General features: G+C 37.8%; 1 protein-coding gene across 2 annotated transcripts in view; it reads left to right on the top strand.

Annotated features, from left to right (window-relative positions):
- The window catches only part of VPS8 (VPS8 subunit of CORVET complex), a 166,978-nt gene that overhangs the window by 54,148 nt on the left and 85,858 nt on the right, over positions 1-26,972 (top strand). For both annotated transcript variants that reach the window (XM_063429889.1, XM_063429890.1), the window contains exons 20-29: positions 2,103-2,192; positions 3,351-3,397; positions 8,516-8,738; positions 9,604-9,693; positions 13,863-13,914; positions 14,946-14,988; positions 17,302-17,374; positions 19,362-19,481; positions 22,609-22,680; positions 23,838-23,957. In XM_063429889.1, coding sequence (XP_063285959.1) covers positions 2,103-2,192; positions 3,351-3,397; positions 8,516-8,738; positions 9,604-9,693; positions 13,863-13,914; positions 14,946-14,988; positions 17,302-17,374; positions 19,362-19,481; positions 22,609-22,680; positions 23,838-23,957 — 930 coding nt within the window. The remainder of the gene's footprint in view (positions 1-2,102; positions 2,193-3,350; positions 3,398-8,515; positions 8,739-9,603; positions 9,694-13,862; positions 13,915-14,945; positions 14,989-17,301; positions 17,375-19,361; positions 19,482-22,608; positions 22,681-23,837; positions 23,958-26,972) is intronic.

Genomic DNA, 26,972 nt, shown 5'->3' with positions numbered 1-26,972 from the left:
GTACAAGACATAACCTTACAAAACCCTTGTGAGATTAGCAGAAGACTTTCAGATTAGTCTGATCTGCTCATTGACTGCAGTGACAGTGACTCAGTCTCCACTCAAAATTGATTTAAATTCATGCATTGCATTTTAAAGCAGAACGCCCCAAATCGACAACAAAGCAAATGTTTAATTATTCGGTAGACATAGGCTTACTTGCATTATACGGTTTCTGCTTATGTATATAATTTTAGGTAGATCAGTGCTGTTAAGAAGCATTTCAATGCCTAATCATACAGATTTCACCCCTGAAATGTTAACTCATTACACATGTTACTAATCTCTTTCATTTTCAAATGCTCTTATAGCTTACACATATACATATAAAACAAATACTGTATAAAAAAACTGAAACAACTAGTGAGTTCCCCAATCTAAATCCTCCCTCCGTCTGATACAATAAAATAAATTCGCTATATTTATTAATGTGGTTATTACACAGTGTGCATTGTGGGGAATATGAACAGTTATCAACTAAAGTGAACATTAACCAAAATAGCCAATTGGCTTGAACAATTTCTCTTATTTGGCTCTCTGGCCCTATTTTAAAATTCAACCTGAAATCCTGGCAATTCATACCTTCCTGAATAACTCTCAATTGGTGAATTTAACATTTTAGGCAAACATAGCCAATCGGAAAACAAAACTGGTCTACGTGTTTTTTTTTTCCAGTTGAGCTACTATGGCCTACTATTTTAAATTCATTTTAAATTTACAACACAAAATATCTTTATGAAATCTCAAATTACCTACTTTTCCAATACAATTATGCAAACAATATTAACAGGGTTATTGAGAAGTTAAATTAAATTTAAAATGTAAGGTCAAAGTAGCAGAAGGAAAGCATAGCTGTCTTAGACATTCTTCCATTTTGGCTTTTATGAATTTACGTTTGATATTCACTTTGAATTCTCACCTTAGTGAATATCTCTGTAAGAATTGTATTAATTGAGCATATAAACCAGGAAGAAATGCTTAACATAAAATCGGAGGATAATTTTGGACTAAGTGACTTTGACCATGGTATGACTTTGTCCGTGACTAAGTGACTTTGACCATGGTATGACTTTGTCCGTGACTAAGTGACTTTGACCATGGTATGACTTTGTCCGTGACTAAGTGACTTTGACCATGGTATGACTTTGTCCGTGACTAAGTGACTTTGACCATGGTATGACTTTGTCCGTAACTAAGTGACTTTGACCATGGTATGATGATTAATGATGTAGGTTGTGTTGTTTGAAAAGTAGCCTGGAAATCACTGTGGGTGAAATACCTGGTTGAGGCAGGACCGATTACAAAGGGAAGACTCTTTCAAGCTCCCAGGTTACACTTTTTCAAATTACCAGTCCTGCCAATACTAGTTTGAAGGAAGACTTCTCTAAATTCTGCATGCAATGATCTTTAAAGTAGATGGGCTGCAGGCGCTGAAGCTTTCTCCTCTGTCAGCTAAGAATAAACAAATGAACCCACAGTGGGCACAAACTACGATGATGTTAAAAAGCCTTTCCCCTTGAGTGAGGAATTTCAATTTCTCCTGTGATGTACAGAAGAAAGGGTCTGAATGTATTGAATGCACAGGTCCATCCTATCTTGCTAAAGACGTACAGACTATGATACATCTATAGCCCATTCTTTCTTATTTCAAATTCTATCCACTTCTTAAAAATAATTGTTTATAATATTGTTTATTCACAATTTAGTGCGTAGGAAAATGTGCCTGCTACGTGTTTACTTATACATTTTGAACTTGCTTTAGCAGCTCAACGTGCCAAATAAATTGCTCTCTGTACATAGTGTTACTGCACATTGACATAATGTATGAAACCGTGAGAGATTTGCACAGTCAGTATTACTGTGGTATGATATAACACATTAGACAACATAAAAAAGCAATTGAGAAAAAAGTAGTGAGGAGTGTACAAGGAAAATGTGATATTCTCAATACTTTTTGATACGTTTTTGTAGATTTACTATGCTCATCGGAATAAACTTAAACAATGAGTCCTTTCCACGTAACATATGTAAGTTCTTATTTCTTCTTTGTTTTTCCCCCTCAGATCATTGAAATCTTGCTCCAGTACACAGACAAAGCACTGAGAAAATGTCCCGAGCAGGGTAAAATACAGGTGATGGAACAGCATTTTCAGGTAAGCAATATGCATTTTTTTGTTTTCTGCTTTTCCCTAGCCTTAGATCCTTTTAGTATATTGAATACGGAAAAGTGGGGTTATTGGAATTTTATCATTAAATTTGTTTGTCGTAGTTTGCTGATTTCGGCATGTGGCCGGCGTTGGTTCTGTTAGATCAGTTAAAATAATTTAAAGAGTCACTTTAGACAACATAACCACTTCATCTCATTGAAGTGTTTATGGTGCTTGTAGTCCACTGGCACTGCCCCACTTTTCAGTGTTATACCTATCCAAATCGGCTTGACACCAAATAAGCGTCCCTGAGATCCCTTGGCTCCTCCCCGCTTGAGGTATGGTTAGGGGGAATGTACCTTTGCATTAGCAATACCAGTCCATACCAATGATGGGGAGCAGTGATAAGCTGAGTGTGTTTAGAATATATTCTCACTTCCTCCCTATGTGGAGCAGCAGCAGAGGAATAATGATGCAGGTGCCCTTGTACCCTTATTCAGTATTTAACCTTTTGAAAACAGTTTAACACTGAAAAGTGCCATAACCACCTCAATGCGCTGAAGTGGACTTGACGCCTAGATTGTTCCTTTGATCTATAGTTTTATTGAATTGTCACTTTAGTATATAACAAAGAGAATTTCAAAAGTAAGGTCAAAATCGCAGAACTTGAAAATTAGAAAAGTCAGCAATGCTTTCAGTTCACCTAATCTGGCCTTACATTTGTTTGTGTCCTTTAAATTGCCAGCAAACGTTCAACTCAGAACATGTGTTTAAATTTGCTTCCTTGTTTGTGCAGTTATATGAATTGGTGTGCATCTCACAATACTCATAGTTCAGTTCTGAATGTTTTGAACACAGCTGTGTAATAGCATTCAGGAATTGAGATGCACATACATGTCCCTTACTATCCAGCATATCTTTTACCTGTATGGTGAAGGCATTGTGGTATACACATAATATATATATATATATATATATATATATATATATATATATATATCTTAGCAAATTAAATAACACAGTGTATAGATGACATTTTATTTTCTATAGAGTGCTTACATCTGAATTTTGTATGACGGATGCAAGTTAGCCTGCTGTTGCTGTAGGTGCTTGTGGAATAATTGTTACTCTTGCATAATGTGTTACAATCTTTGTTCCTTACAGGACACAGTTCCAGTTATGGTTGACTATTGCCTTCTACTGCAACGCACGTAAGTCAACAGATCCCGCAGAAATGTTTACTAGAATGTGACGGCAGATAAGAACCATTTCGCCCATGTAGTCTGCCCAATTTTCGAAATACTTTCATTAGTCCCTCGCCTTATCTTGTAGTTAGGATAGCCTTATGCCTATCCCAGGCATGCTTAAACTCATTTACTGTGTTAACCTCTACCACTTCGGCTGGAAGGCTATTCCATGCATCCACTACCCTCTCAGTAAAGTAATACTTCTTGATATAATTTTTAAACCTTTGCCCCTCTAATTTAAGACTACGTCCTCTTGTTGTGGTAGTTTTTCTTCTTTTAAATATAGTCTCCTCCTTTACTGTGTTGATTCCCTTTATGTATTTAAATGTTTCTATCATATACCCCTGTCTTGTCTTTCTTCCAAGCTATACATGTTAAGTTAACCTTTCCTTGTAAATTGTATCTTGCAATCCATGAACCAGTTTAGTAGCCCTTCTCTGAAATCTCTCTAAAGTATCAATATCCTTCTGGAGATACGGTCTTCAGTACTGCGTACAATACTCCAAGTGAGGTCTCACCAGTGTTCTGTACAATGGCATGAGCACTTCCCTCTTTCTACTGCTAATACCTCTCCCTATACAACCAAGCATTCTGCTAGCATTTGCTGCTGCTCTATTACATTGTCTGCCTACCTTTAAGTCATCTAAAATAATCCCCCCTAAATACCTTTTCTCAGATGTTGAGGTTTGGACTCTATAAAATATTCTGTACTTTGCCCTTGGGTTTTTACGTCCAAGATGCATTATCTTGCACTTATCCACATTAAAGGTCAGTTGCCACAACTGGCGTATATCATTGACAAAAACACAAAAAACTTCCTTTACCTCTGAAACCTCATTGCAAGCCAAGTCATTTGTCCCTAGATGTAAAAGTACTTCCAATTCCCCTTCCTGCTTTGCTCGCTTAACAATATTACAAATACGTCTCCTGTCTCTGTGAGTAGTAGCTCTGGGAAGACATCTCACAAGACCACCATTGTCCATCTCCACACCTCTTATGATAGAATCCCCCAACAACAACTCCTTAGGCCTCACCATAGTCTCCGAGCCTGTCTCAACAACACCCCTACACTCGGTGCCTGAGCCTGTCTCAACAACACCACTACACTCAGTGCCTGAGCTTGTCTCCATAATGGTCACTGTTGCCGAGCTGTGCTTTGACCTTTTGTCACAAAAGAATTGCTTTAGTTGGAAATTGCCCATGCATAGCTAAGACTTTCAGGGCATTACATTGCCAAGGAGCAGTTTGTTACACATTGGAATAATTTGCATGCTCTAAAACTTGGCCCATATATTTATGAGGCTGTTCACAAAAATAGGAATTATTCGTAACTGGCAAGGAAATTGCAGATGTCAGGCAAAATACCCAAACTTCATAATTGGCAAATTTAGAGAAATTTTCTGATTTGCATTTTTATCCTAAAACTTGCCTTGTAAACGTGCCACACTCCACATTGTAAGAAATAAGCCCCCTTAGTCATTAATGCTGAATTTTGTTTCCAGTATAGATTACGGACTGTTAATGGGATTGAGTGTTAAAACTTCTCATTATTGTTCCTGTTACATAAAATATACTTAGTCACATTTCCCATAGAGAAGCACTGGGGGCAAGTGCACATGCTGGACAATCGCCGATTTGCATCTCTTTATAGAGATTCATTGGCTCAGTGCATCTCTATGGGGAACATTCAGCACTTTTATTCAGAGCATTAAGATGCCAAATGATGATTCTGCAAAGGGTTCACAATCGCACTAGTAAGGTCCACTAGAGGTTGTCCGAGTGACAGACACTAGAGGTGGTCATAGAAAGTAATGTAAATGTTTATTTTTCTCAGAAAAGGTTGTGTCTGCATTGCAGAGACAGCAGGGACAGTCTTAAGCTGTAGATGTTCTTGTTCGTACAGTGTCCCTTTAATTTTCTTACAGACGCTTAGACCCCACGAGGGCCCACAATTTATTGGGGGCTGGTTCCATGGTTTGTGGTTTAACTGCTCTTCTCACTTTGCTTGTTCCTCATCCCTTTTCTCCTCTTCTGCTTGTCTGTTCATATACCTGAGGATACATGAAAGAGGGGCTGGAAAGGGAGGAGTTTGAAGCAATGTATTATAAGTATTCATTCCTGCCTTCTCCTGTTTGGAGGGTCTGAGTTCCATGTGATATACTTCTAGGCTCTCACCATCCAGAAGGAAATTAACCCCTTAACGCCGTTACGACGTACCATGCCGTCACACCGTAACGGCTGCAGCCCCCAGGAAGAGAGGTGTACTTACCTCCGCCGCGATCCTCTTCTGGGGGGCTGCCTGAGAGCCCAGGCAGCCCCCTTCCGGCAAATGAGGCCCCCGGGGGCCATGTGATCGCTCTCAAAGAGCGATCACATGGCCCCCTATAGCTGGCTATGGATCTGCCAGCAGGGGGACTGTTTGAAATATCAGACAGTCCCCCTGCTGGTAGGAGGTGTAAAAAAAATAAATTAAACATGTTTAAAAATAAATTAAATATATTTTTATATATATATAATATGTATATATATTATATATATAATATATATACATATTATATATATGTAACGTCATACAAAGTGTATTTTAATATTAATATAAGTACATATATTAATATTAAAATACACTTAGAATGACGTTACATATATATAATATGTATATATATTATATATATAATAGATGTACATATATATATTATATATAAATATGTATAATTAAAATAATAAATAAAATAATAAAATAAATAAATAAAATATTGAAACAAAATTTTATATAAATTATATATGCATATGTAATTTCATTCTAACTGTATTTTGTTATTAATATATATATATCGGTAACAAAATACACTTAGAATGACATTCTATATATATCTATCTATATATAAAATACAAATAACCGCAAATATATATATATATAGATAAATACATATAATTACATAAAAGATTACATTAGTATACACGTAGAATTTAAATACCTATAAATGCATATATATTAAAATTCTACGTGAATATTTAAATAATCTTTTAACGCAATTATGTGATTTGATTAATTAAAATTAGATTGACATGCCTGACAACACAGGGAGAAAGTGCAGAGAATTTAATTCGCAAGCACTATATTTGACCCTGTAACTCTCCAAGACACCATAAAACTTGTACATAGGGGGTACTGTTTTACTCGGGAGACTTCGCTGAACTCAAATATTAGTGTTTCAAACTGGTAAATTGTATTACAATGATGATATTTTAAGTAAAAGTGAAGTTTTTCGCATTTTTTACAAGCGAACTGCACTTTTATGGTCTATATTATTGTTGTAATATGTTTTACTGTTTTAAAACACTAATATTTGTGTTTAGTGAAGTATCCCGAGAATAATAGTACCCCCCATGTACAGGTTTTATGGTGTTTTGGAAAGTTAGAGAGTCACATATAAGGCTTGCATTTCATTTTTTTCACATTGAAATTTGCCAGATTGGTTATGTTGCCTTTGAGAGCGTATTGTAGCCCAGGAATGAGAATTACCCCCATGATGGCATACCATTTGCAAAAGTAGACAACCCGAGGTATTGCAAGTGGGGGTATGTCCAGTCTTTCTTAGTAGCCACTTAGTCACAAACACAGTGTTATGACAGTGTTATGACATTCACAGTTAAAATGTCAGACGGAAATGCAAATTTAAAAAAAATCTTATTTTCTCACATTTTTTTTTATTTTATTCATAATAAATTATGTTCCATATATGAATAGTTAATGATAGATTAAAGCCCTGTTTCACCTGAACAAAATGATATATAATAAGTGTGGGTGCATATAATTTGAAAGAGGGGAACTACGGGTGAACAGACATATAGCGCAAATTCCAGTTTTTGTTTACGTTTTGTTTTGATCAGAACGTGCATTATTGACTCCGTCCTGAAGGGGTTAATTTGTTTTTTTAGTAACAAACCTTTAGGTTTGGGTTTTTAACCATTTTCCCTTATGTAGGCTATTAGAGCCATTAAATGCTATCTTTCCATTTTAAATGACAGAATGAGCATTATCCTAAATGAAACATAGTGTAAAATAGAAAAAAAACGAAATCTTCTGACCTTTATGTCAACCCAGGGGGATAAGAAATGTCTAAACTCAAACCGACACAAGTAAATGTCAGTGATAATGGCACGAGGGATAATGCCACTGCTGTCTGTGCCTGAGCAATGTATTATCATGAAAATGGAAGCTTCTGTCACAGGAGCACTGAGCTGAGAATGATAGGCCTTTACGTAGAGTATCAAAGTCCTGAGCATTAAACACTCGGCAGCGGATTCCCCCAGAGGTTTGAGCAGAAGGGAAAGATCTGGACTTGATTTTCATAATTTTATTATTATTTTATATACTTCAGTAAGCTACAAAAATCCCCCTCCCTCCTCCCTCCCCCCCCCCCCCCCCAAAAAAAGCAACCCTAAAATCATTTAATATATATATATGGTATTGCTTGAAGTATAACTCTTTCAGAAAATTGGATTTCTTTGTTTTTTGTTTTTTTTGGGGAGTGGAGGAGAAATTGAATTTGTTAGCCTTCATCGAGATACACTTTGGAAACAAACTAAAAAGGCAGATGAAGATTAAAAGAAACTCAAAGGATGTTGCTTGTGTCCCTAAGTGGCTGCCAATTAATATACTTTCAACATAAAAACACATTTGTAAATCAGTGATGATGATTAAAGAGAATTTAACACGACCTGTAGGTTTTTGAGTTCTGCATCAGATGGAGAGTAGTGTTATAGAACATAATACCATTTTTAATAGCTCTGTAATAGTTTATTGCTTTGGAATTCTGCCTGTAGAATTTATCCAATGCCTTTGTCTGTTGCAACCTGCATTAATATTTCCCTGCTCACTTGAGCTTTTGCTTGAGAAGTTTTGTGATGTAAAAAGTGGGACAGTAACCATGGAAACAAGGGTATCGGCCGGTACATTCTGTTGCTAAATATTTCACTTATACAAATTTGCCCCACTTTTCTGGCATGTAAATGGACACTCCATAAAGAATTTTACCATACACGTTTAACACTTGTTGCCTTTTGCATTTGTCATCTCAGGGATATTCTCTTTAGCCAAATGTATGACAAGCTTAGTGAGAACTGTGTGGCCAAGGGTGTGTTCTTGGAGTGTTTAGAGCCGTACCTGCTGCGCGATCAGCTACCAGGACTCACCGCACACGTAATGAAGGACTTACTGCTCCATTTCCAAGATCGAAGCATGATGGAAAATATGGAGGCCTGCATAGTTCACATGGACATCACAAGCCTTGATATACAGCAGGTAAGTCTTAAACTACTTTCCCCATATTTAATTTTTTGTTTTTATAAAGAATTCCTAATGGTCCACCTACAATTATGTGGAATTGTTTCTGTCCATTCTTCTGTCATAGAGTTAGATTTTGTATCATCTGTTTGCGCCATCAGGATTGTGATCTAACGTGTTGGTCTTCCTCCTCTCTGTAATTCCCCATCTTATCTTGGATTTTAGAGTGAACTTCAAATTTAAAGTCAAAATAGCCACACTGGAGAAATTCTTTAATTCAGCTAGTCTTCCAATTCAGCTAGTCTTCCAATTCACTCTGAATTCTCAATTTTGTGAATAACCTATTCTTCCTCATGCAGTTCACTCCTAATGGGTACTTTCTATAGAGGTTTCTTTCTTCCATCCTACACATTTTGTAATTGTCTTGCTTGCAAAAACGAAAATAAAGTTTCGCTACTACTGTCTTCATTCCATCCCTGTCTGCTTTCCTTCTGCCCCTCACGGTACCATCTACCTTTTTCTCTGCTGCGAGTTTTGTTTCTGCTCGTCCTGTTTATGAGCTTACCATCTATTTTGTCTCCTTGAGTTTAACATCTGTTTCTACGTCTTTGCAAATGTACTGTCTGCTCCTCCACCTCAGCAAACGGCAAAATGACTCATCTACTATTGGGAAGCTGCCATCATCTTCTTGCAACAGGCTTTTGCATCATTAACTAAAGTGTATGTTGTGTGTTCAAGATTTGGAGTCTTAAGGACTATTTTAAAACATAAGATTACTCATAAATAGTAAGGTTTTCATTCACTCGTTTGTTTATTCTCTCCTACTGATATGTCGTTTTTGAAAACAGGAAAAATAACACCTCCTTTTTTTGTTTGTTTTTAGATTGTCCAGATGTGCTGGGAGCACAGACTCTATGATGCTATGATTTATGTCTACAACAGTGGGACTAATGATTTCATCAGCCCAATGGAGGTAAGAGGGAGTGTACGGATACACATTTCAAATACAACTACACCGTACCCTTAAATTCAAGTTTCGCATTTACTGCATCATATATAAAAGAACATGTTTACAATTAGAGAGAGGGGACATTTACAAAAAAACAAACAAAACAAACCTAGTGCAATACACCCATCCTGCATTTTGTAAATGTATATATACAACCAGCATAGCAAAAGTCCTGAAATTTAGGAGATCACTCCCTAATTAAATTAACCCGTCATGCATCAAAACAAACAAATCTAAACTAAACTTATATATACACAAACATAGAATCATCTGTAGATCAAAAGTAACTGTTTGCTCCATTAACTACTCTTCTAAACAAAATGTAAACAATGTGCAGCAAAACATTTAGAATCTTAAAGTCCCATATTAGAGAAAATAAAACAACTCTGGTATCGAGACATCTTTTAAAAAGTGTTAATAGTGATCTGTGCTATTGTAAATAATAGATAACCATTTTCCTTACCAAGAAGGATTTCTTGACTAACAGTATATCGTTTTTTAATTAAGAAACCACTTGGATTACATTTGGTGTGGGATGTGCCATGTTTTGTTCCTTGAGATGTCTACCCTACTGGTGGTCAAATCCAGTTTCTTTATGTGTCTATCCTTTGATTTTGTTTCATAATAATAATGCATTATACCTTTAAGTCAAGGTGGACATGGTCTGTTCACCCATAAAGTCAATGTATCTTTAAAGGACCACTTTAGGGTCAGGAACACAAACATGTATTCCTGACCCTATAGTGTTTAAACCACCATATTGGTGGCTTGCCCCCTGTTATCACCTTAGAAAGGGTTAAAACTTACCTTATTTCCAACACTGCACAGGTCAGCTGCTCTGGCCCCGGCTCTGATCCGCTTCTTTGTCTGACATCATCAGATTTGATAGGGAAAGCATTGGATTGTCTGAGATCATTAAGGAGGCGGAGCCAAAGGCCAGCCTGGCCAATCAGCATCGCCTAATGGAGATGCATTGAATCAATGTATCTCTATGAGGACAGTTCACCGTCTCCATGCTGAACTGCTAAGATGCTGCACACCATCTGAGGAGTGGCCACTGGAGGTGTCCCTAGTGTTTATTATAAACACTGCCTTTTCTCTGAAAAGACATTGTTTACATTAAAACACCTGCAAGGACTGTCTACACTCACCAGAACAACTACAATGAGCTGTAGTTGTTCTGGTGACTATAGTGTCCCTTTAAATTTCTTGACATATTAATGTGTGTCTTTTTAGTCAGTTTATATCACTTTGGCTATTATCTGAGGATTCTATCTAGTTTAATAATGTCGTAGTAGACATTTACACTCTATTGCAACAATATTAGAGATTATGTTTCATTCTCAAAAATTCTCTAACCAAATTAAATTACATTTACTTTTTTGATGTCTGTGGATAACATTAAGGCAAGCTTTCCCCCACTTCAGTGTATACTTAATTTAGCAATCTGATATGTTTGATGCATATATGATTTTATGTTTTTAGTTTGTAAACATTTAATTTTAGTCTCTCTTTTTTTTTTTTTTTTTAATTCTTTATTTTTGATGTGCAGATGATTACAGTTTATTAACGGTCGCCACAACAGCATATTTTAATAGATCAATACAGATTGACAGTGGCATGAGGATTCGCACATTTTTATATATTTTTTTTTTATACGCTGTTAACCAAGCTTAACTAAACAGGTTGACGATATGAGATGAACTAAAATACCATGAAGTACTAACGATTAGTTATCAATTCTGTTCTGCTGTGCTATCTTAGTCATAGTATATAGGCACGGATTGCATAATAGCAGTAGCTGGTTGAGATAGTGTATATCGGAGTTATTACAACAGGCCTGTTATGCTTGTTTTTTGTTAGGGAACAAAACAGCTTGCTAGGCTTGTGATTATATACAAGTGTAGTTATAAACCAACGCGCTACCTAGTTAATGCACCCTAGGGCGCAGTATGGGCAGTGAGTCTCCCTGCAGTGTCATTAGATGGCATATAGAGAGATATTAGAAACATAAAGCAAAGTATAAAGTAAACCAAAACATAATACTCAAGAGCATGATACTCAGGATTCAATGTATGACATTTAAAGGTCAGGTCAGCTAGCCATTTCGTTTAGGGTAAAAATTGCAGTCCGGCCTCAGACCCGCAAGTCGGCATAGCCGATTCCGTCTGATGGCAGGCTAGCTGTTGCAAATTGAGCACATGAACTGTAAGCTGGAGTGTGTAGCCATGGTTCAACTCAAACTAGGGTATGCTATAGGCCCTGTTATTCAATGGGCTGGGAATCATTGCATTACAATAGGGTACATATCAGACTGTGTGCATTCAACAATTAAATCTTAGACCAATTATAGCTTAAAGGCTTCACTTTAAACATTCTATGCACTCCTATCTTATGTCTAACTATTATGACACGCTGCGCTGCTTTAAGTGGGTGTTTGTGCTCTAAGGCTTACTAGTGCAGTTTAGTGATGCGTGTGCCATGCTATGTGTACTACACTTTATCAATAGGCAGTATGTTTGGCTAATCATAGGCATATTCAATGCAAAGGCAAATAATGGTGTGTGTCCATGGCTGCAAGCTTTTTGCAGGAGTCCGTCAGGTTAAGTGGGTTCTGCATCAAAGTGTGGGGTGGCAAATAAAAGAGAGTTGTTTTAAGTGAGAGAGCAGCTGGTAAACATAGAACCTTGTCCTTAGACCGTGTGGCATCCACAGAGGGTCCGGTAGGTCAGACAGCCCTGGTGTGACCTCTGCCGTGGAAGTTAAGTCCCCGTTCAGCCGACTCCCGGCGGCGGGAAGCGCAGTGACCCTGGAAGGTGGTGTTTGGCATGTGGGTCTATTGGTAGGTGACACATATGAGCCGGCTGTGTCTCTCGTGCGTGTGTGCTGTGGGTGGCCTGGGCTGGCTCGCTGTTTGTGTGAGCCGGCAGCCGGTGTCTCTCTGTGGGGTGCTCGTCATCCGAGGCCGAGAGCTGTGCGAGGGCGGTCTCACCCGCACGGACTGGGTTTCAGGCAAGTGAGCTCTGATAGTGGGACGACTCGTACTGAGTTGGGGTATCCTCCGTGCCTTCCTCCGTCATTTCATTATGATCAGCCTCTCGGTGCCACTGAGTGGTGTAGGCTGTGGTGCTTTTGTCGCCGCTAGCTTTTGTTTTGGGTCTGAGGTTGCAGGTCCTTTTGCCTGTTCAGCGAGTTTCTCCCAGAGTTGTGCCCAAAAGCAATCAAATGCCCTTGATATGCTGTCCTCGTGGGGAGCCCAGGGATCTGGGTTTCGTGTCGGCGGCCATCTTTACAGCCAGCATGCCGATTTGCGGTTTCAGTGGCTTGGTGCTTTTAAACAGTTGCTTGTGTCCTGTTGCTACGTGGGGGCCGGGATAACCCACACCGGCCCAAAGGGGGGGAAGCGTGGCCCAGACCGTTGTCGATTTGCAGGCGAGGCGGGAGATTGGCCGCGTCCTCCGCCTCAGTGTAGTTTGTAGGCCGCAATGACTGTCACACCCCATAAAGCTCTCAGCAGGGTAGTAGAAATTGGTGCCCGGCCTCTCCTGTGCCTTCAGAGATCGGGTTCTGCCGGTACTGTATAGCAGGTAGCAAGTTTTGGGCCAATTTCTCTGTATTTGCCGAGGAGCTCCTTCAACATGCGTCCTGCTTGCTCGGTAGTCAGGCCCCGCCCCCTTAGTCTCTTTTTTAACACTTTAATTGGTTAATTTGATTAGAAATCTTACATTTCTGAGCTGATTGATTCAATGATTAAGTGCGTGTACATAGCAGTGGATTTTCATGTCAATTCTTAAAAAAAGAGTGCATCACATGAAAAAAGGTTAACACAAATTAGAAGGATTTTTTTTATATTTTACTCAATTGTGTAATTTCCAGAGAAGTGATGGTTACCTCTTAAAAGAATAGGTTGAGCAGAAAAGGGAGTTATTACAATCCAACAATTTAATCTTTCATGTACGAAACTATTTCAGAGCAGCAGGGCAAACACAAAATAATTACCAATGTATACATTTATAGCTGTAACACAAAAGGGACACACCTTATATGCTTTAGAGAGCAGTTGTATATGTTAACATATTGAATGCCAGACAATGAGTGACAAAAATTAGATTAATATTCCTTTTTTGCTCTAGAAACTCTTCAAGGCCATATCAGCTCCTATAAGCTCTGGGAAGTCTTTAACTGGTAAGATGTTGCCTTCTGTAGACTCTACACTTGTAATAGAAATATTAATATATATTCATTTGATATAAATATAATGTAGGACAATAATCTTACTGTAGAAAACTATCTAAGGGGTCACTAAACAATGAAATGTGGCAAAACATTGTTAAGATTTAAAACCATCTCTATTGCTTGACTGTTTTAGTCTAAATTTAGCAAATCAGAATTTGATTTATTACAGTTAATATAGTCACCAAAACAACTTTAGCTTAATCAAGCAGTTTTCTGTGTATAGATCATGCCTCTGAATTTTTACTGCCATTTAGCAGTCAAATCCCTTTTGCTTCTGTTTATGCGGTCCTAGCCATATCTCCTTTGGCTGTGACTGACACAGCCTGCATGAAAACAAATTTTCAATTGGATGTAACTTTTATCTCCTGCTTTGTAAATTTAACTTTACTTACATACAATAGGCTCCATCAGGGTCTAGCAAGCTATTTACAGAGCAGGACATATGAAATTCTAAACAAAACAGAATTTGCAAAAAAGGAAGTTTAAAAATTAGATGACTCTTTGCAGGAAGTGTTAGGAAGGCTGTGCAAGTCACATGCAGGGAGGTGTGACTAGGATGGCATAAACAAAGTGATTTAACGCCTAAATGGCAGAGAATTGAGCAGTGAGACTGCAGGGGCACAATCTATACACTAACACTGCTTTATTAAGCTAAAGTTGTTTTGGTGACTTTATTTTCATTTTAAGCATATAGTTGATAAACCCCAAGAAGTAAAACAGGCTGTAATTGACATTGTGCCAAAAACAGTGTTGCTTTTTTTTTTTTTTTTTTTTTTTTTTTTTTTTACCTATAGTTAACCAGTGGAGGAAATGAAAGTGAACTATCTGCATCAATATTTCATTTCTCAACCGTCACTTGTTTGATTAGCTTGCTAGATGTTTCTAGTCACATGATGTTGTAGTCAAATAATATGTGAAATTGCTAGGAGACATGCTATCCTTATGAGGTCTCCCCTGCTTAATCGTTGTTTTCTTTCTAGATGAGCAAGTTGTGATGGGGAACAAGTTGCTCGTTTATATCAGGTGAGTGTTCTGTCCCATCTTATTAAAGCAGTAGATCTATGCACATCCTTTGACAGCACAGAAGGTGTTCTCTATCCCTTGCAAGCTGTTTTTTTTTTCAGTTAGATCAGTTTTCCAATTACCATCACCAGCTGCCTCCTTCAAACGAAACTATGTTTGTGTTTTGAGCTTTACAATTTATCCTTAAAAGTCCACTTCTTCAGGGAAGTAGATCGGCTAACCAATTTCTCTCCCATATAACATTCTATCCCTATCTCACCTCCCATTTTCTTCACCATTCTTGCTCCAACCATGTCCGCTACAAATTTAATAATAAAAAAAAAAGCTATAAGCATAGGTATTGTCAATCTAACAATCAGTCTCCTTTCTGCATGCACTGATTTTTAACCCCTTAAGGACCAAACTTCTGGAATAAAAGGGAATCATGACATGTCACACATGTCATGTGTCCTTAAGGGGTTAATGCACATGTTTTCTAAATAATCTGCAACCCATCAATTAAGCCTCCTAGATAACCATGCGATCTTCCCTGTCTGTGCTGAGGTGACCAACTTCCATTTTGTTTTGAGCTGCAAGCCATCTTCATTAGTGGCTGGCCACGTTCAGCTTATTGCTATTTATTCTAATAAGAAATGTATATTCCAAACAATATGCATGGAATCTCTCTGTAGTATAACTCTGTTTCAATACTATGTGCCTGTTGGTACTTTTTATGTGATATAATGCTTCAAGTGTTCACTTAAAACACCTAGATGTACAGCTCTGGAGCCTGTAGGCACAGAATGTCAGCTGCCCACTGTCCTGCTCCCCAGAATTTCAATGTTGGGGGTAGTATATGAATGTTACGTGTGAATGTTTTTGGTAGTTTCTGAATGAAGAGTGCAAGGTTTGAATTCCACCAGAATTGGTTCTCCAGCTAATGATAGATCAAAGGCAAAATGTAAAATCTAAAGACAAAAAGAAAAAGAAGCAATTTTGCAGTTCGGTGTTGGTAAAGCTGCCTGCTGACCAATCCACTCCTATCCACTGCATTGGATGATTAGCAGGTTACTAATTAATGATTTCTGTATCTATTATACAACTTAAACTTGTTATTGAGATAAAAAATAAACAGTTTGTATTAGTATGCTTTGAGGCTTTATTGTTGTTGATTTGATTTGTATTTTTTTTGTCCAATGAATCAGGGGATTCATGCATTTTATGCTCACAACTCTGCCCATTCTGTAATATTTACCAGTGTGCACCTGGAATGCTGACTTTTCTAAGTATTTCTTTTCTGTAGTTATATCAACCTGTCTTTGTTTTATAACTTTCATAACTCTTACATAATTCAGATGGAAAAGCTCTGGGCTGCTTTTATGAAATAGCGAGTTGTGATGAGTTAACAAATTTAGTTTAAAACAACTGAGCTGAAGAATATATCCAATGAAGCTATGCTGGAGAAGTTGTTTGTTTTTTTTCCAGTTCAGCTGTCTTAGCCTAGATATTGCAAGTCTCTTAGCATCTCACCCAAGCTTATTGCTTAATGAATAAAACTCATTTTATATCAGAGCGAGAACGAGGTGTGATTTTAGATGGTAGCCATCAATGGCAGTTGCATAAATACATTTAAAGACAAGAAGATTCAATTTTCTAATACACATTTCTTAAAGGACCACTTTAGGCACCCAGACCACTTCAGCTCAATGAAGTGGTCTGGGTGCCAGGTCCATCTAGGGTTAACCCTGCCTGCATGTTTACATATGGGTTAATCCAGCCTCTAGTGGCTGTCTCATTGACAGCCGCTAGAAGCGCTTCCGTGCTTCTCACTGTGTTTTTCACAGTAAAAAGACGCCAGCGTCCATAGGAAAGCATTGAGAATGCTTTCCTATGGACTGGCTGAATGCGCGCGCGGCTCTTACCGCACATGCACATTCAGCCGATGACGACCGAAGGAGGAGGAGAGAGCCCGGCGCTGGAGAAAGGTAAGATTTTAACCCCTTCCACCCCCTTCAGCCGAACGGGAGTGGGACCCTGAGGGTGGGGGCACCCTCAGGGCACTATAGTGATGAGTTTGTTTTCCTGGCACTATAGTGGTCCTTTAAGCTCAAAAAATGTTTTCATGATGTGTGCAGTTCATTTTGAGGACCACAAATGGAAATCATTGAATTTTACGGTTTGTGATAAATTAGTATCCATCCTGTCTTTGGAAATAACTGCCTGAATGTCAGCCACTTTAAGTTCTAAATTCATATTAGTTGCCCATGCTTACTGACACTCAGAAATCATTGGTACAACTTACAGTTTACTTACCTTCTTTTTTTCCAACCACAGCTCCAGTTTGGCAGGAAGAGCATACCCGTTGGGTGACATTCCAGAAGACTTGGTCCCATTGGTGAAAAACCAAGTATGTCAGTCAGCTTCTGATTAATTACACTTTAAGGGGGAACCATCAAGAACACACAACTTTTTACTAAAGCAGTTTTTCTCAACTGTTTTTAGTAGGGATCCGACCTGTGAGCATGGCATACGCTTAGTGACTTGTCTAATTGGAAAACTACTGCAGTAGTACATTTTTAAGAGTACCGTATATACTCGAGTATAAGCCGAGTTTTTCAGCACATTTTTTGTGCTGAAAAACCCCAACTCGGCTTATACTCAAGTCAATTGTCTGTATTATGGCAATTTGCATTGCCATAATACAGACAGGGGCTGTGGGGGCTGCAGAGAGATGTTACTTACCTTTCCTGCAGCTCCTGTCAGCTCTCTCCTCCTCCGCCGGTCCGTTCAGCTCTTCTGTCAGCTCACAGTGTAAATCTCGCGAGAGCCGCGGCTCTCGCGAGATTTACACTGGGAGCTGACCGAGGTGCTGAACGCACAGGCGGAGGAGGAGAGAGCTGACAGGAGCTGCAGGAAAGGTAAGTAACATCTCTCTGCAGCCCCCACAGCCCCCACAGCCCCCACAGCCCCCTCCTACACAGTGCCCACCCACTGGACCACCAGGGAAGGAGAGCCCCCCTCCCTGGCCAGCTAGCAAGCAGGGAGGGGGGACGAAAAAAATGTATATATATTAATAATAATAAAAGAAATAAAAATAATAAAATAAAAATAATAATAAAATAAAAAATAATAATAAAATAAAAAAATAATAATAATAAAAAAATGTAATGAAGCAAAAAAAATATTAAAATAATTAAAAAATAAAAATGCCCACCCCCCCACCAAGGCTCTGCATCACACTCTGCATTACACACACACACACACACACACACACTGCATTCATACACACACACACTGCATTCATACACACACACTGCATTCATACACACACACAGCACTCATACACACAGCATTCTCATACACACACACTGCACTCATACACACAGCATTCATACACACACACTGCATTCATACACACACACTGCACTCATACACACACTGCACTCATACACACACACACTGCATTCATACACACAGCATTCTCATACACACACACTGCATTCATACACACACACTGCATTCATACACACACTGCACTCATACACACACTGCACTCATACACACCATTCTCATACACACACACTGCACTCATACACACAGCATTCTCATACACACACACTGCATTCATATACACACACTGCATTCATATACACACTCCACTCATATACACACTGCATTCTAATACACACACACACTGCATTCTCATACACACACTGCATTCATTATATACACACACTAAATAAATATTCAATTAATATAATTTTTTAAGGATCTAATTTTATTTAGAAATTTACCAGCAGCTGCTGCATTTCCCACCCTAGTCTTATACTCGAGTCAATAAGTTTTCCCAGTTTTTTGGGGTAAAATTAGGGGCCTCGGCTTATATTCGGGTCGGCTTATACTCGAGTATATACGGTAGTTTAATTATTGGTAAAATACATTTTCAAAAACACTCTCATTTTACCCTGGTTGGGATAAAAGCGGTCATAATTGCACCGAGGAAGGAGTTTTCCTACAGTGAATACCTTATTTTGAGCAGTTACCAAGGGCCTGATTAATATCTTTTGTCTGTTTCAACCATTGTGGACCCACTGAAATAACACTGGGACCTGATGGTATAGAACAATTGCTCCAGTCAGTAAATTATAACAGGCTTTGTATATTGGTTGACTTAATATTGCTTTTGTAGGAACAGGATTTCCTTAGATATTATAAATCATGCATCCCTTATTACATAACTTTCTTCTTAATCCATAGCACTTACGGGCAAGCATTTGGCCTCTTATTAGCAGTGAAATCTTTTACATTTTTGTTGAAACAGTGTATAGTTGTGTTTTTTTTTTTTTTTTTCTCTCATCAAGAATTGGCTTGTCTTTGGATTCTCTTTCTCCTAGGTTTTTGACTTTCTGGTCCGTTTGCACACCCCAGAGGCACCCCATGATGAGGAGGTATATCCCTACATCCGTACCCTGTTGCACTTTGACACTCGAGAGTTCCTGAATGTCTTGGCTTTGGTAAGAAATAAAATGTACAAAGAGGTTTCCTCTGACTAAAAGAGGTTTAATAAAGGCCTTGTTCTAGTCTAAAACATCACCTGTTCTGTTTTGACACCTAATAAAGGAATACCTAATATGCGAGGTTTGGGCGGAATTATTCTCGTTTTCTTTTCTTTCGGCTTTGGTAAGAAGCAAAATGTATAACAGGCTGTGAAGCAGTTTTCATACAGAAAAAAGCATATTTTTACTGTAGTATTATTTGACCTGTAGTTTTATTTGGGAATCACAGCTGTTCCTCAGGCCCAACTGCCCATTTATACATAGTAATTTTGCAAGAATAAGGCTTATGCCTTCCCGATACCATTTAGAAAAGGGGTTCCCAAAAGGTAGATCCCCAGATGTTTTAAACTACAACACCCATGATGCTTTGCATGCATTAAGAATGCCTTTAAAATGACAAAGCATCATGGGAGTTGTAGTTTCACAGCATCTGGGAATCGACCTTTTGGGCACCCCTGATTAAGAAGAAACCATGAATTTTTTTTTCTGGTCCTGTTTTAATGCTTACCGCCTAGCGTGCACATTTTTGTAATATAGAGTCTCCAATATTTTGCATGTATGAAGTAACGAATCACGTAACCATTCATACGTTCTTTTTTTTTCTTAATAATCTTCATATTTCCGAGTGGGATTGTTCCTCCCTGTCTGCTTCTACCGCACTAAAGTGCTTGACGGATGCTGGTAGCAGCATGTTATGTGTGGGGTCATGCTGCATCTATCTCAATATTTACTCCCAAATTCATTATATCAGTTTTATGTCTTCTCGTCTTTCAGCCACACCACAAGCAAGCACTGAGCGCCATTTCAGAGATATCAATGGTGGCATTCGTACCAAATATATATATATAAAAAAAAAGTAAAAGATATAATCCAAACATTTTTTTATCATATTTTTTATGAAATATGTAGCTAATGTTCCTTGCAGGATCAAATTAAGAAACTAACTATCTAGCCCTCTGTTTTAAATGCCATCCCCTTTACCATCCCATCCCCCCACTCTCCCATTTACCTACTTATCCACATCTCCATGTTATATAAAGCTAATTTTTATGATCAGATTTGTAATGGACAATAGATAAGAGCAAACTAACATGTGAAGATGCAACGTGAAATTATATATATATATTTTTTTTAGTTTGTAGTACTTGATTTGTTTTCTCTAATTTTACTTTTTATCCTGTGTTCTACAAATCTCAGAAATAAATCTGACTACATTGTTCAATTTTAGAGTCAGTGACTTTGCCTATCACTCCCCTCCATGCTTTTCTTTCATCTGCTGGGGAAATGTTTACTTATTATCAACACCACGACTCTGCTTTAGTTCAAAGGGAAGATGTTTAATCCAAGCATCTCTCTACCCTCTGAAGTCTCCTTTTCTGAAGCGCAGCCCTCTGGAGACTCCAGCAAAATTAAATGAGGTTTATTCAACTCCCTCAAAGCCCATAATCTGTGAACGTTACACAGAAAGATAATTAAGTTGTTGCAAGGCATTTGATGAAGGGACCTCTTTACTGTGAAAAAAACTCACATCCTGAATTGCTTGTAAGATTTGTTCTGTTAGACAAATCTATGAAGAAGCAGACACTTTTTGAGGTCAACGTGACATAATCCTGTTTTCGTCATATCATGCCCTGTTAGCAATTGCATTGTTACAATAAGTCATTTATTGCAAAAGCGCTGTTTTTCTTTATTCTGACTTGAATCGGTCTCTTAGTCTTTCAACAATGACTCTATATTTTGACTAAATAACTGTATGTCTTGGTTTTTGTTTTTTCTCTCACCATTCCCAACTTCCATTTTAATGAATCCCATATTAAAATTAATATTGTTTTGGAACCTCAAACGGTACATATTACTCACTCACAGAGATGTTCTTGTTCTTACAAATTGGGCTGGTATCCCTAGTCCAGTCAGCATATAAAGTAGTCTATGCAAACAATCCCTGGGGCACTACAGCTAAAATTCTTGTACTATAACACTCAACTTTAATGAATCCTAATTAAAATATGCCACTTAAATTACAGGTGCCATCATATAGACATTGTCGGCACATGTAATCTCCTGCTATTGCCATAATAATTCACTCATACCAAACCTCGCCATAATATATAGTGTCTATTGGAAGTAGGTTTGCTTCTAAAAAGTGTTAACATAAACTCTAAAAGTTCATAAATATACATATAGGTAAAGTATATGGGAGTACCATTCTCGAAGTACATTAAAGCTAGTTGTACAAGCCTTCGATATGTTTCATTCATGGTCTATAATTTATATATCTCTAAAGAAATACATAAATGTGTTTTTATTTCCCTGGGACGCGTCTTTTATGTATGCTAATTCATAATGTGGTAATGTGAGGAGTCACTATTCACGTTTATATATTGTATGGAACATATCCCTTTATTTATTGAATTTGGTTATGTCATATGTGTCCTACCTTGGGTTGAACTCTGACTGGCTAAAGTTAAACCTTGTGCTGATGCCTTACAGCGGTTGCCAATAGTCTTCAGGTCATTGTTCCTGTGCTCACCATGCTGTTACATTAGTGTTCATGTTTATGTAACTGTCAACGAGCCTCATGCTAACCCCATAGGTGTTCTATCCTTGCCACTTCAAATTACAAGTCACAGAGAAGTACTGGTTGCAGGTTGCATTCGAGAAGAACAATGAGGAGGTGTGCCAACTGTGCCTCTCGAATAATAGAGACATGTCCGATAGTGACCACTTATGTGATCATTTAGAATCCCAAGCTATCCATAGTAGTTTGCCATGTGTACCATTAGCATGGCGAGTCAATGAGAAACACCTGGTGGACATAACACTTATGAAAATAGTCAAGTAGGTGCAGAAATCATATGAACTTATCTCTTCAAATGAAGTTAAATCTTGCACACAAAAAGAGACCTTCAGAGCTCATTGAAAAAAATTACAATAGTTCTTGTGTTATAGGTTTCTTGTTGAATGATTCGGTAAAGGTCAGTTAAGTTTGCACTGTTCTGCTGGATAAATAAATGTCAAGATTTGTCTTTCATTGTAAATCCGAGTTTCCTTTGTAAATGAAGTGTTTGCACTTGTATTTTCTCAGACATTCGAAGACTTCACTAACGATAAGCAAGCTGTAGAACATCAGCAGCGGATTGTGGACATTTTACTGAAGGTGAGGGTTGAAGATGTAGAATCCCCCAAAGAAAATACATGTTTTTTTCTGTCTTAAGAAACCGTAAATTGTCTTCTTAAAAAAGAGTAAACAAATCCTGTTTTTGTCACATCATGCTCAGTTAGCAATTACATTGTTGTACTAAGTAATTTATAGTAATTTATTTTTTTGTTCTGATGTGAGTTGGTCTGTTAGTCTTTTAACAATGATTCTCAATTATCACTAAACATATCTGGACGTCTTATTTTATTTATTTATTTTTTATTCTCATCCCCTCCTTTCCATTTGAATAAATCCCAGACTAAAATTAATGTTTTGTGACGTCAAACGTTCCACATTACCCAATCAGGGAGCTGTTCTGGTTACATAGTTACATAGCTGTAAAGAGACATGCACCCGTTGAATTCAGCCTTTCTCACATTTGATTTTTGCTGTTGATTCAAAAGAAGGCAAATAACCCAGTCTGAAGCGCTTCCAATTCTGCAACTAGAAAAAAATTCCCTTTTGACCCCAAAATAGCAGTCAGATGTCTCCTTGGATCAAGCAGCTAGTACCCCACTAATTAGAAATGATATCCCTGTATGTTATGTTTTTGCAAGTATTTATCCAATTGCAGTTTAAACATCTGCATGGACTCTGATAAAACCACCTCTTCAGGCAGATAATTCCATATCCTTATTGCTCTTACTGTAAAAAAAAAAAACCTTTTCTTTGCCTTAGATGAAATCTCCTTTCTTCCAGCCTAAATGTGTGACCTTGTGTACTATGTATAGCCCTGTTTATGAATAGATTTCCAGATAATGGTTTGTACTGGCCCCTGAATATATTTGTATCATGCTAATATATCCCCTCCCAGGTGCCGTTTTTCCAAACTAAAGAGATTTAAATTTGTTAACCTTTCTTCATAACTAAAATTATTCATTTTATCAATGTTCTAGCCCTCCTCTGCACTTTAAATATTTTCATATGTTTTGGCTCTCCAAAAGGAGCTGGTATCTCCAGTCCAGTTCTCACATAAAGCACTCTACACAACCAATCCCTGGGGCACTACAGTTCAAATTATTATAGAACTCAATGTTTCTTAAGAACCAGTAAATTTTCTGTCTTAAAAAAAAAAAAAGTTCCTGCTCACAAATCTCATGTTTTATTTTATCCAGGTCATGGTAGAAAACTCTGACTTCACTCCTTCCCAAGTTGGCTGTCTATTTACATTTCTGGCCCGGCAACTTGCTAAACCGGACAATACGCTGTTTGTGAACAGAGTCCTTTTTGATCAGGTGGGGTGACAGTCTGCTAAGCTTTCTTAATGAGGATTAACACTGTATAAATGTGCCATGTCTCCTATACTTCAAATCAGATAACAGTACATTGAAAATAGACCATAGAGTGGAAGAATAACTTTATTATTTAATTCTAATGATGTTAAATTAAATATTAAGGTTTTCGCGTATTTGTAGCTTGGGAACCATTCACACATAACCTCCTCAATGGCAGGTATGCTGATAAGCAGAGCTGTCCTATCTATGTATATTTATATTGTCCTCCTGTTAGATAGGTCATCCCCTTTGATTTTATACCTCGAAGGATGTTGGATTAAGCAGGATTATTTTTTTTTAAAACATATATTAAAATGCAGACTAAAACCGTTTCTATAACGTATCCTCAATTTACATAGTATTATTACACAGGAAGTCTATAATTCTTTATGAATATAATACTTTTCATTAATTGAATAACGTGAAAGAGAACCTTTTAAAGGTGATTTGCAATAAAATTCGAAAATAACACGTAACTGCTACATTCTCAGCATGGCATTTTATTGCCTGCAAAGTAACAACTCTGTAATTGTAGGTATTTAAGAAAATCTATAGGCGAGAAGCTTTTGCACACAGATCGCAGTAGCACTCTTGAAGATTCTATATTGCCATTATGAATGTTATTCTAAATTGTATGAAGCCATTACAAATATTTTAATCCAACCTGATGCATTTTACGCTACATGACAATATCAGTTGGGATTTTACAAATTGCTTCTCATTGTTTTCTTTTTCATTTTGTGTGCTACGATTTGAAACCAGACTATTGGAAAGTGACACTGTAACATAACGTTATACAAAACCACATTTTGCAATTTTGTTGCAGTGAGAGTGCTAGCTATCACTTGTTTATAATGAGTTTCAGTGTAACCTCTGCTCCTTAGTAGCTGGATTTTTGGAAATATAGACCAATGGCTTGCAACTCACATATACATATGAATCTTAAGTTAATTTCTCTAAAAATATTCAAAAGGAAGAAAGGCCAACTGCAGTTATGGGGTTGCGGATTTTGTTGGTCTCCGTTCATGCTACTTAATGTGTTATATGGACACTATAGACACGTAGACCACTTCAGCTCATTGAAGTGGTCTGGGTGCTGTGTCCCTTTTGCACTTAGTGCTGCAATGTAGAACATTGCAGATCCAGAGAGACGGCAATGTTTTGCATTGCAGCATTAATTCTGCTGTCTGTATCGAAACGAACCTTTGGTCCAGTATCTGACACTGGATATCCTCGCGCTCTGCATGGACAAAATCTGGGTGCACTACTCTAATCCCCCCCAAAAAGATAATGATAAAGGTTATTATGTAGTAAATAATAAACTAAATGCAAACTAGTTGCCATTTTTTTCTTTACATGATTTATTTATTTATTTTACAAGGAATGAAAAAGAATTGGGGAAATTAAACAGTAGTTTAAAAGCCAGTTACATCTGTCAGAAGTATAGGTCAAATGACATGACATATTCATATCAAGAGTTGCTTATAGCAGACAGATTAAAAGGGGCTTAGTATAGGCAAACAAAAACAAATCATATGGTTCTGCAGATTTACTGTGGATAAGTGTCTGGTAGTGAGAAAAGTTACACTTTGCATACCATAGCAAATATGATGATAGGATAGGCACAAGGCAGAAGAGGCGTTCAGCATTGAGATAGGCAAATTAGTGAGGAGTCATTCAACAAAGGATCCTAAATGTCAAGGAAGAGTTTGGATGTGCCGTGTCGAAAATCAATTAGTTGATCCACTTCTGTAGAATCTTTAACTAGCGAAGTGAATGTTAGGGAGAAATTTTTATCCGACATTCGTGCATTGTCTCGCCTCACTGCTCGTGCTACTCTTGCTGCTTATTTACAAATGACAATTTTTAAACATCAAACAATAGCATATGTTCAAAAGGAACACATGCCACTGAAATACTTCTTCTTCAGAGGTACATACACATGTGGTCCACAAGTAGGAGACAAATCATGTACTAAATATGGAAATAAAAATAGTATAGAATGGTTATTCGGTCAGATGGAAAACCCATACAGGTCACCAGGTTACTGATCCTTTTTCACAAAATATCTGATTTAAAAGCTATGTCAGATCTACATTACATCTGTTTATAGCAGACGGCATTGAGGACGAGAGATCCAAGAGATGTTTTTGCTATTGCATGATCATCTTGTACAGGTGTCAAAATGTTGAGCTCATTCAATAAGAAAGTATGAGAAAGTCATAATGCATCAAGTATCAGATTTCAAGTATTAATGTGTAACAACACCAAAAACAACATTAACAGAATCACATAAGCAAACACAAAAATAAGTCTTAAGTAACAGATTTGGGCCTGGTAGGAATTCTACATGCTCAGTTGACTGTATGGTTAAAAGCTTGCCATATAGCTTGATATCCCACTTAGAAATTCAGTACTGATTATGTCAATATTTTCTAGATCGGTTCTGAAGAAGTAGTTGGTAATAGTGAAACTACAATAATTACATTGCAGGGTTAACTGCACCTTTGGTGGTAGTCTACCAGACAGCCCCTAGAGGGACTTCCGGGTGGTTAGGTGACTTTTGCCTTTTTCACCTGATTGATACTTGACGTCTTCACGCTATGCATGAGGACATCCAGCGTCACCCAAAACTCCATAGGAAAGCATTTCCTATGGGGGAAGTCGTAATGTGAGTGCAGCAGTGCCGCACATGCGCAGTGGTTCTCCCCCTTCCCCCCCCACTCCCCTGCCGGCTGATGTCGGCGGGCGGAGGAGGAACGGAGGCGGAACCTGAACCAGCGCCGACGAACATATGGGCGCTGGAATCAGGTAAGTGACAGAAGGGTTTTTAACCCCTTCTGCACCACAGGGAGGGGCAAAGGAGGAGTGTACTATAAGGAGCTATAGTGCTAGGAAAACAACTTTGTTTTCTCTGCACTATAGTTTCCCTTTAAGCATTTATCTGTTTCTTTTGGGAATGCTTGTCTGTTTGTT

Source organism: Pelobates fuscus, chromosome 8, assembly GCF_036172605.1.
Source record: "Pelobates fuscus isolate aPelFus1 chromosome 8, aPelFus1.pri, whole genome shotgun sequence".
NCBI classification, from domain to species: Eukaryota; Metazoa; Chordata; class Amphibia; order Anura; family Pelobatidae; genus Pelobates; species Pelobates fuscus.
This window is presented reverse-complemented; position numbering and strand designations above follow the sequence as displayed.